General features: G+C 40.9%; 2 protein-coding genes across 2 annotated transcripts in view; both read left to right on the plus strand.

Moving 5' to 3' along the window:
• Positions 1 to 10: 10 nt before the first annotated feature.
• Positions 11 to 2797, plus strand: LOC131325589 (probable pectinesterase/pectinesterase inhibitor 21). The gene is made up of 3 exons (XM_058357917.1): positions 11 to 555; positions 719 to 1201; positions 1415 to 2797. The coding sequence occupies exons 1-3, from the start codon at positions 30 to 32 to the stop codon at positions 2452 to 2454; spliced, it is 2049 nt and encodes a 682-aa protein (XP_058213900.1). The 5' UTR covers positions 11 to 29; the 3' UTR covers positions 2455 to 2797.
• A 2047-nt stretch (positions 2798 to 4844) lies between these two features.
• The window catches only part of LOC131326678 (uncharacterized), a 5411-nt gene continuing 489 nt past the window's right edge, over positions 4845 to 9766 (plus strand). Inside the window, exons 1-5 of the mRNA XM_058359535.1 lie at positions 4845 to 5178; positions 8554 to 8632; positions 8709 to 8771; positions 9518 to 9562; positions 9648 to 9707. Of these exons, the coding sequence (XP_058215518.1) occupies positions 4979 to 5178; positions 8554 to 8632; positions 8709 to 8771; positions 9518 to 9562; positions 9648 to 9707 (447 nt within the window). The 5' untranslated portion in view covers positions 4845 to 4978. The remainder of the gene's footprint in view (positions 5179 to 8553; positions 8633 to 8708; positions 8772 to 9517; positions 9563 to 9647; positions 9708 to 9766) is intronic.

Genomic DNA, 9766 nt, shown 5'->3' on the forward strand with positions numbered 1-9766 from the left:
TTTGATCGAAACAACCTTTTTGATCGAAAATGGGAGACGGCAAAAGGAGACTGACCGTTATTAGCATCTCCTCTTTAATATTGGTGGCGATGGTGGTCGCTGTGACCATTGGAGTCAGCCAAAACACCAGTGACCAAAGCACCGCAAATCGCCAAGAGGTGGTCACCTCTGTCAAAGCCATCCAGAACATTTGCGAGCCCACCGATTACAAGGAGGTCTGCGTTGACAGCCTAACCGCGTCTTCGGCTGGAAACACGACCGATCCGAGAGAACTCATCAGGGCTGCGTTCCAAGTGGCGAAGGAGAAGATTCAGGAGGCTGCGCAGAACTCGAGTTTGTTGCAAGAGCTTTCCAACGATCCGAGGACCAAGGAAGCGCTTGCAAATTGCCGGGATTTGGCTGAATCCGCAGTAGTTGATCTCGGGAGGTCTTTCGATGACATCAAACAGATCGATGGTAGCAGTTTTGATGAAGTGCTTGCCGATTTGAAGATTTGGCTAAGTGGTGCCATGACATACCAAGAAACTTGCTTGGATGGATTTGAGAACACAACGGGTACTGATGAATCCAATTCCAAACCAAACTGAGCCTTATGCCTCAACTATTTCCATTCGGCTACATGAATCTTTTTTCTTCACTATTCTGCCCGATCAAGGGCTATATGGCAAGTTAACTTCAAAAAATTTCATATTCTTTTCTTCTTTTTTTTTCGCAACAGGTGATGCTGGAGAGAAAATGAAGGGGTACTTGCAAACAGCCATGCAATTGACAAGCAATGGCCTTGCCATGGTGGCAGAGATCTCTAACGCGCTCTCGCAATTGAACATCCAAGGATTCAACAGCCGCCGCCTCCTCTCCAATGAGTTGCACGTTGTGAGGCATGGCGGGTTCCCCCGTTGGATCAGTGCAGGAACGAGGAAACTCCTTGCAAAAAAATCGAAGAAGATCAAACCCGACCTCATTGTCGCCAAGGATGGGACCGGGAAGTACAAGACCATTAATGAAGCCTTGAAGGATATCCCCGAAAATAGCGACAAGACATTTGTGCTGTATATCAAGGCAGGTGTTTATGAAGAGAAAGTGCAGTTTAATCGAACAATGACACATCTGATGGTTGTAGGTGATGGTCCAACCAAGACGAGGATCACCGGCAAGTTGAACTTCATCGACGGAACATCCACCTTCCATACTGCAACCGTCGGTATGTGCTTACCGTTTCATTGGATTTGTCTGCTGGTGTTTTCGAGTTTCTATTTTTCTGTGAACGATTGTTTCCATTTCCACAAATTATTATGGTTTTTGTTAAGAAACATAAAGAAGCGTTTTCGCTTGTTTTCATGAAAAGTTTTCATTCTTTCTTGTGATGGCATATATTATCTGCACAAAATAAACTTGTTTCTGTACATTAATGCAGCTGTTCTTGGAGACTATTTCATTGCCAAGGACATTGGGTTTGAGAACTCTGCCGGTCCAGACAAGCACCAAGCCGTTGCACTGCGCGTTGGAGCCGACATGTCAGTCTTCTACAACTGCCACATGGATGCCTACCAAGACACGCTCTATGCGCACACCTATCGTCAATTCTACCGTGACTGTGTCATTTCCGGAACTATTGATTTCGTTTTTGGTGACAGCGCTTCTGTGTTCCAAGGTTGTACCTTTATCGTCCGAAAACCCCTGGACAACCAGGCAAACATTGTCACGGCACAAGGAAGGAAGGAAAGCCGACAGCCGACAGGCATTGTCCTCCAAAACTGCACCATCACAGCAGATCCAGAGTACTACCCTGTTAGGAACACACTAAAATCGTACCTTGGGCGGCCGTGGAAAGAACATTCAAGAACAATCATCATGGAGTCGTACATCGATGATTTGATCCAGCCAGATGGATGGTTGCCCTGGAACGGAACCTTCGCCCTTGACACTTGCTTCTATACCGAGTACAACAACAGAGGCCCAGCTGCTTCTACGTTGAACCGTACTCAATGGAAAGGTGTGAAGGAACTCACAAAAGCCCGGGTAGAGCACTTCACAGCCGACCACTTCATACTGGGGAGTACATGGGTTCCTGCGACAGGGGTGCCCTACACTCCTGGCCTTATTTTCCCACCACCACCAGACACTCCTAAGGCTATAGAGTCGGAGAAAGAAGCTGACAGCTCGGAGAAGAAAACATATCGTAACAAGTCAGATTATGAAGCCAAAAAAGAAGATGATGACAAGAAAACGCATCATAATCATCATCATCATTCAGATCACATAGCCTTACCACCCGTAAGCACAGCTTCTCCTAGCCCAGCCCCAGTCGTACCACCGGTGCCACAAACAGTCGCGGCTCTTCCAACCCCAGTACTCCTATCGCCGGTGTCACAAACAGCTGCCCCGGCTCCTAGCCCGATCGTGCCACTCAAAAAGAAAAGCAAAAAGAAAAGCATATTTGCGTTGTTTTCTTAGGCCGATCTGATTTTTTTTTTTTTGTCTTGGGGGAATAATTTTGTCTACCTATTTCTAAATATTATGGGTGGTTCTGTTGTTGAAAAAACAAGGTCGTTGTAAAGAGTTGAGAAATCCATGAAGATGAAGAATATGGCCATAGGCCAAAAAACTCAGGGAGTCAACAGCAAAGAATGTATTAGGCTAGCAAATTGTATTTTGATTTGTTTGATTCTTTCTTCCTTTTTTGAATAAATCCCTTTTCTTGTCAAAATAAAGGTGTTATAATCACAGCTGTAAATACCATGCAATTTTCTCAATATCAATGAACATGAGCAAAAAATGCAATTAAATGTCCACTATATATATCTCCTCTATATATAATCATGTCTTCTAGAATTCATGATTCCATGCCACAGTGCAGTTCACGTGTAGTCATGTATGCATCCATTGTGTCAATGGTAAAACCAACATATACATATCACTACGGTATGCCGGTGTTCCGTTTAATCTTTGTAACCCTTTTCAAAGATTAATAAAATCTATTTTGCCGATAAGTAGAAGAAGCCTAGTAGTAAATGGCTTATTCCCGCATATCAAAAAAAAAAAAAAAAGGGCTTATTCCCAAGTGGTTTGGGTGGTTAAGAGGTCCAATATTGGAATCGTAAGCCTCCTGCAAAGCCCAACCGTGTGATTGGTCACTCAGAGGGCTCACCGCTTGTATGGAGTCTTTGTAGCACGCCCAAGGAAGGTTACTATAGCCGGTCATCCAATTCTATACCATTTTGCTGAGCCAAAAAAGGAAAAAAAAACCGCATGCCATTACTCGAGAATTTAATAATCCTTTCGATCATGAATACTTCCTAATTAAGCTTCTACCCCTCACTTTCAAAATACTACTATGCAGTTGGATTATACTTTGTCACAACTGAAATATTTTTTTGGCTCATCTTTATAGCACAAGTTTGTACTAACTGAGACAGCTCCTAGAGTCCAGTGGCTTGATGGAGTATTTGCCTACCGGATCAATGGATTTCGCCCCTTTTTCTCACCTCCTATTTGTATCCACACAGGATGCGGCAAGACAATATATCGCACTCTCTCTCTCTCTCTTTCTCTCTCTCTCTCTCTCTCTCTCTCTCTCTCTCTCTCTCTCTCTCTCTCTCTCTCTCTCTCTCTCATCCTATGATGAAGGCGGGAAAACAACATTGACAAATGCCGATTGAATCGCAACCACATAATAGGTGAAGTCAGGCCACTCCCCTGGTGTTATGAAATATGAATGGGTCTATTTCAATTTTTCCCCTAATTAAAGGAGGTATTGGCATTTAATTGAGATGGTGTCCAAAACTGCATCCAGAATCCCTAAATTGGGGGGAAAAGAGAAGAAGAAGAAGCTTGATGCTGATCCAAGCTTTATGTATGATCAATTCTTCAAGTATGTTTGATAGCTAATTCTCACCTGATTATTGGGTACTCCCGGAGTACCACGTGACATTGTCACTTGTCAGACAGTGCTCCTTACAAATAAAATATCGCCACCACACAATGTGGGTCGCTAATATCTCTACCATTAAATTTTTCGTTTTGTAAATAGTTGGGAGTAACACGTAAACAACGTGATGCTCCGGGAGCGCGGCACAATGACTCTTAATTCTCCTAGTCTTTCTCAGTTTTGGTGGGGATGCCTGACTGTGGAGGGCCGAATAAGAGATGATGGGCTGAACCATCAGACGGGTCCAAATCATTTGAGAAGGCTATTAGGCCGAACCGCAATGAACAGTGCCCTGTTTGGGCCGAGGTCTAACGCCCATTCTTTGAAGAGTAATCGCGATTATACGATGTGTTTTATTGATGTTTCCGAATTTTTTGTGTAGCTTTGTTACCAAAAATTCTAGGATTAGTCATTAGGGCTACCAGACAAATAAAAAATGTGTAACATTATGAATCGAAGTTGAAAATAGTCTACAGACACTAAAGATAGTGAAAAAGTTGTGTTGTTTGAATTTTTTTTCATTTTTTAGTAAATTTATTGAGGGGTTTTGGTCATAATTTTTTTTATATTTTATATTTCTTTCGTTTAGATGAACGATTAAATGACAAAATTTGACCCGAATTTAATAAAAATTACTAAAAATTAACAAAACATAAAATACATAGGCTATAGTAATACCAAATTGATTTTGACCAAACAAGCCCTATTGAGTGTATAGAAAACTTGGAGATATAAAAATCTATTTCTGCCTCAAATAAAATCACAGAGTTAATTAGTCATATAGTTCTTTAAAATGTCTCGCGCTCGCGTTCTCAATCTCCGCACTTCACTCATACTTCCAATCATCAATCTTGTGAATTTCAGTACGATGAGATGTGTTTTAAAATACTTTCACGCTCGCTTTATCATGCACGCGGACACAAATTAGGTGACTTTTAGGTCCCGCAACTAACAGAGACCCAGCACTAATATCGGGTCTCAAGACTCACCGCACGGTTATAACCCCTAGTCCGCCACTGACCTCGTCTTTGGTCCCTTTCTCTCTCTCCCATGGCCGCCTCGTCATCTTCCTCGTCCTCTTCGTCCTCCGACGTCTCGTCGTCTTCCTCCGGCAGAGACATCCGTCTCAGTCGCCGCCGCCGCCGCCGAGACAACAAAGACAGAGACTCCCGAAAACTCCGCAAGACCAGCCGCTCCCACGCCAAACGCCGTCGTAGGCGTCACTCTTCCGATTCTTCTTCCTCCCACGAGTACATCTCTCTCTCTCTCTCTCTCTCTATATATATATATATATATATCATAATATTGTGTAATCACTCTAAATCAGCTTATGCCTATGTTGTAATTATTAACCTTATTTGAATCTAGGGTTTCCGTGTCAAATTTATCTGCTTAACTTGACGATCTAGATCTAATATCAGATGCTGGTCTATTGTGCGCTCTTGTCTGACTAATTTAGGCAAAAGTACTTCAAAGAAAGCAGAGCCAGCTCTGACTTTTCAGAGGCCTAAAGTGAAAATTAAAAATTAGGCCTTTTTTTTTTTCCTGCTAGACTATTGTAAAGGGTACCAAAATAGGGGTGGCACTTAAAATTTGAATTTTTTTTTTGAGAGGCTGTCCCTGCTTTTGCTTAGGGCGGGCTCTGATAGAAAGGGTTTGAAGCTTGGGGTCTGGATTTTCCTCGCAATAGTCAGTCATGGGGCAGAACGGGCAATTGAAAATTGGCGGATGTTTCGTGAGTTAAAATTCGAAGTGCTTTCAGTTGCGGGAGTTTTTCTTTTAATGGGTTTTGAAACTAGCACCACGTACGTATGTGATTAGTTGTCAAATAGTATTTCATGGTTAGGTGAGTTATATGTACCCAAAAGGGTGTTAACTGTTAAGATGCAACAAAATAATATAAAACCGAAGAAAGTGACAGTATTCACTGAAATTGCTCCAATTTTTGCTTTACTCACATAGACAGACATTCCCTAAAAGGGATGGACACATTCCCTTCTACACACATTACTTGTCCTTTCCACCCTTAATTTCTCTTCCTTTACTCACATAGATGGACATTCTGTTGGATTGTTGCATTTTCATGATTCGTCACGACCCATCATGATACGGATATCAATTGTGGGCTTATGGAGATAAATTAGCTACTCAATGAAGGATATGGATCTCTATTGTTTTTGTAGCAAGGTTGTCACTTGATTGCTGTGATAACCGCGAATGGTTATGGATTTGGTTAGTTCTCTGACTTGTACTACGAGTCAAGGGGAAATAACCAGCCTTTTGTGAGTTTGTCTAACAATTTCTCTCTTTTCTGTTTTCATTGGTTATCAACCGTGCCATTTGACTCATAATAACAATGCAAGTAAAGATTTGTTCAACAAGGTAGATGATGAAATACGTGAGGGCAAGACCAAGAACGCGTGCTTTGTTTTCGTGGTCACATTTTTATCTCGTGCTCGATTCTTGGATTGCTTTTGAATTTGGGAAAATAAAGTTGTGCCGAATCGGAGAGGTTTCCTGATTGGGAGGTGAAACAGTTTTCAAGTTCTTTGATATCATGTATAGGGTTGTGGATATGGGGCAGGGAAGGTGGCTAGTGTTATGGAGTCCAAACAAGGTTTGGATATCAGGGATCTCCATAGTTGATAAAGTAGGAAACGACAACAAGATGTGGGAAGTCCCCTTTGTGTAATGTAGAGTATTGGGGCTCATAGAAATCGTAAACATTCAAAGGGATTGAGGACGTACTTCATAAGATTGAGAGCAGGTTTTTTAGCTGGTTAGACAATTGAGTTTCCAGGATTGACATTGTTCTATTGACCAATTTTGTATTGTGAGTAGTGTCCTGTTCTCTGAAGTGAGGATCTATATGGGCTCCTATTGTTTTGGCTTTGGGGTTGCATGTGGAATAGGGTGTCTTGTTTTACTGGCATCGGGTTTATTGATGTCTTTTGTACTGAAGTTGACCATTTTCGCGCATGCTATTTACTACTTGATTAGATTTTGACTGCATCTCCTTCTAAAATTGTTAGCCTTCTTCTTCTTCTTCAAAATTCTTCCTCTTCTTCTTCTTCTTCGAGATTCTTCTTCATCGAATTCCTCTTCTTCTTTTTCAATGACGGAATATTTTTCCCCAAGTAAGAAGATCCTGTGACATTGCTAAATCCAAGCCTTTATTTGTTTGGCTCTATGTCAATTTACCAATGCCTGGAGTTGTGCATATTTTAAACCTGAACATCTGTTGTTTTCATATTTCTAAGCTTGGATCTTTTGGAAATTCTTTGTATTTTAGCGATCCTCTTGTTTTTGTTCATGTCCTGGTTCCTTTAATGGTTGTCAATACTGCTGCATCGGTGCAGCCAATCAATGCTATAGCTGAGTTCGTACGGAGATTCTTCAAGCCTGGTCCCAGCAGCCAGCCTAACATTTTGGGGCTTCCCTAGCTGAGGTTGGGTTGATTTTAGTAATGGTAGTAGAGGTCTAGTTCTCGTGGGCGTCTCTGATCAGAAATTTAGAACAGCCAAATGGGAATGGTGACTTGTCTTTAATAAGAGGGGTTGTACTAGCAGTAGAATAGCTGGAAGCTATGTCTGTTGGTTGGAAAAGTGCTTTCCGAAGATTCATGTTAAAATCGGTGCCGAGATGACTGGCTTGTCAAGCTTGGAAATATTTCATAGTTTCACTATATTATGCTGTAGCTCATATTTTGAATTTCGAGCTTAGTTAACTGAACTACGCTGCAATTGCTCTCGAGGAAAAAAAAGAAGAAAAAGAGTATATAAATTTCCGTTTGTCCCAAAAAAAAAAAAGAAAAAAGAAAAATGAAAAAAAGAGAGTATATTCTGGATGGAAAAACTAAGGTTGTGTCAAATGGGCCTTACCAAAATTTCATGATCCTGAATCCCTGTTGAATAGATTTTTGTATGGCGTGGTAGCAGCTCACTGCATCTAGAACAAAGTGTTGTAACTGCTCTCTATAAAAGAAACTTGTAGGCCAGGATGGCTTAGCTAAGCTTTTAGATATCTCCTGCCTTGTCTTTCAATGCTCTACCGATGTTTTATGTCACATCTTAATCTTCTAATACCACACAGTTATCCTAGGTTTTAAAACCTTGAAATCTTGTGGGTTATAAGAAAACAGAAATACCTTGTTGCTTAATGACTTGGGAGCAGCCAAGCTTAGATATCTCCTCATTTTGTAATTACATTTGGAGGTGCTTTGTCTTTCTTAAGATAGAGCAAGAAGTATTTTTGAAGGAGCTCAATTGTTACATGAATTTTGGTTATTAGCCCATCGCTCAATATTAACAGCTATGATGTTACTAAACTTTAGGTTGTACCTCACTGTCTCCAGAATAGTGGTATTCCATTCATAAAATTGCTTTGCTGAATGTTCTGCAGTAATAGTATTCACTAATTGAGTATGGAGTCCAAAATTAGGAGATTGCTCAATCTGCAGCTATACCTGCTTGGCTGTTTCTGAATTCTCGACAAAGAGAAGCTGTGGAAAGATCAATTCCTGGATGTTTATCCGAGTTCTTTGCATTATATAGTGTAAAATTGAGAAAAATAGGGTTCAGTTGCTTAATGATGATGACCATTTTCATTTGGATAAATTGATGTAGATCTGACAGCTCTTCAGACAGTGAGAATGAAGCTTCTAATCCGACAAAGAGGCGCAAACAAAATGATAGACCTAAAAAGGTGGTTCTTCCGCTTCTTTTCCACTTGTTTATATTTCTGTTGGCCATTAAGTTACATTTCTGCCTTTGCCTTTCAGAGCAAGGAAAAGGACAAAGGGAAGAGTCATCGGCACAAACGTAATAAGCATAAAATTAAAGAGGTAGACCACTAATCTCTGCACTCAACACTTTATCCGTAGTGTCCCATTTCTTGAGTGTATGGTGTGCTTAATTTGATTGCACTCTATTGAGATTCGAAGGTATTTTATGTTTTGGCGTGTAGTTGGCTTAGTTGCTGGCAGGTTTTGTAGTTAAATGGAAAGGGAACTTCTAACTGTACTTGTTTCTTCTCTCTCTCTCTCTCTCTCTCTCTCTCTCTCTCTCTCTCTCTCCGGATAGATAACTTATAGACATATTGTGATATGAAAAGGGGGGAAAGGATGAGTGAATTTATTCAAAAGTACAGTATGAAGATATTGCTTAGTTCATTCTTGTTAATCTCGTGTAGCATATGTAGTTTTCTGAAGGGATCTGTTAACCTTATTTTGTCATCAATAAGGAGAGAGGGAGAGAGCGGGGGAGGGTTTGGTTCCTTTCCAAGGGAACTTATTTGATGCTCTGGGGGAATTTGTTTCTGTTATTTGGTTATTTTTTGCAACTTGCCATCATCGTTTAGCTTGGCTTCTTCGTATATATGTTAATAGTCTTAATAGTATGTTAATACAATATGTAGTTTCATCACATGTTAACCTTCCATGTATGAGGTGCTTATGATACTTTCTGCCTTTCTATGGGATGGCTCTTCGAAATTGGAGCTGGGGTATGTAACATGTTAACCGGGCGTTTCATTAACTTGCCTGGATGATGTTTCTGGCTCGGTATTGTTTGTCAATGGAGCCATATATAGAAGCAGCAGGATGAGAGAAGTAGCAGTCCTGTTCAGCTTTCAAAGGTTTGCTTCTGCATTTTGATCAAAATTTTCAGATTCTCATTATTCAACTTATATTCCAGTGACTTCATTGTTTTACCATTTCCAGTTTCTTGGTCGCCACAAAGAGGAGGATGGTGTCCGCCGCAGTGCCGTCTCTGGCAAGAAGGTGAGGCTATTTGCTAATTTAATAAAATTGCCTCTAATGGTCCATAGAACAGATGATGT

The sequence above is a fragment of the Rhododendron vialii genome, chromosome 5a (assembly GCF_030253575.1).
Source record: "Rhododendron vialii isolate Sample 1 chromosome 5a, ASM3025357v1".
Lineage (NCBI taxonomy): Eukaryota > Viridiplantae > Streptophyta > Magnoliopsida > Ericales > Ericaceae > Rhododendron > Rhododendron vialii.

What these genes read in the sequence shown, in the direction of transcription:
- LOC131325589 (XM_058357917.1), top strand. Translation starts at nt 30, where the DNA reads ATGGGAGACGGCAAAAGGAGACTGACCGTTATTAGCATCTCCTCTTTA. An exon ending in TGGATTTGAGAACACAACGG is followed by an intron (nt 556 to 718) that starts GTACTGATGAAT and finishes TTTTCGCAACAG; the next exon opens with GTGATGCTGGAGAGAAAATG. An exon ending in CTTCCATACTGCAACCGTCG is followed by an intron (nt 1,202 to 1,414) that starts GTATGTGCTTAC and finishes ACATTAATGCAG; the next exon opens with CTGTTCTTGGAGACTATTTC.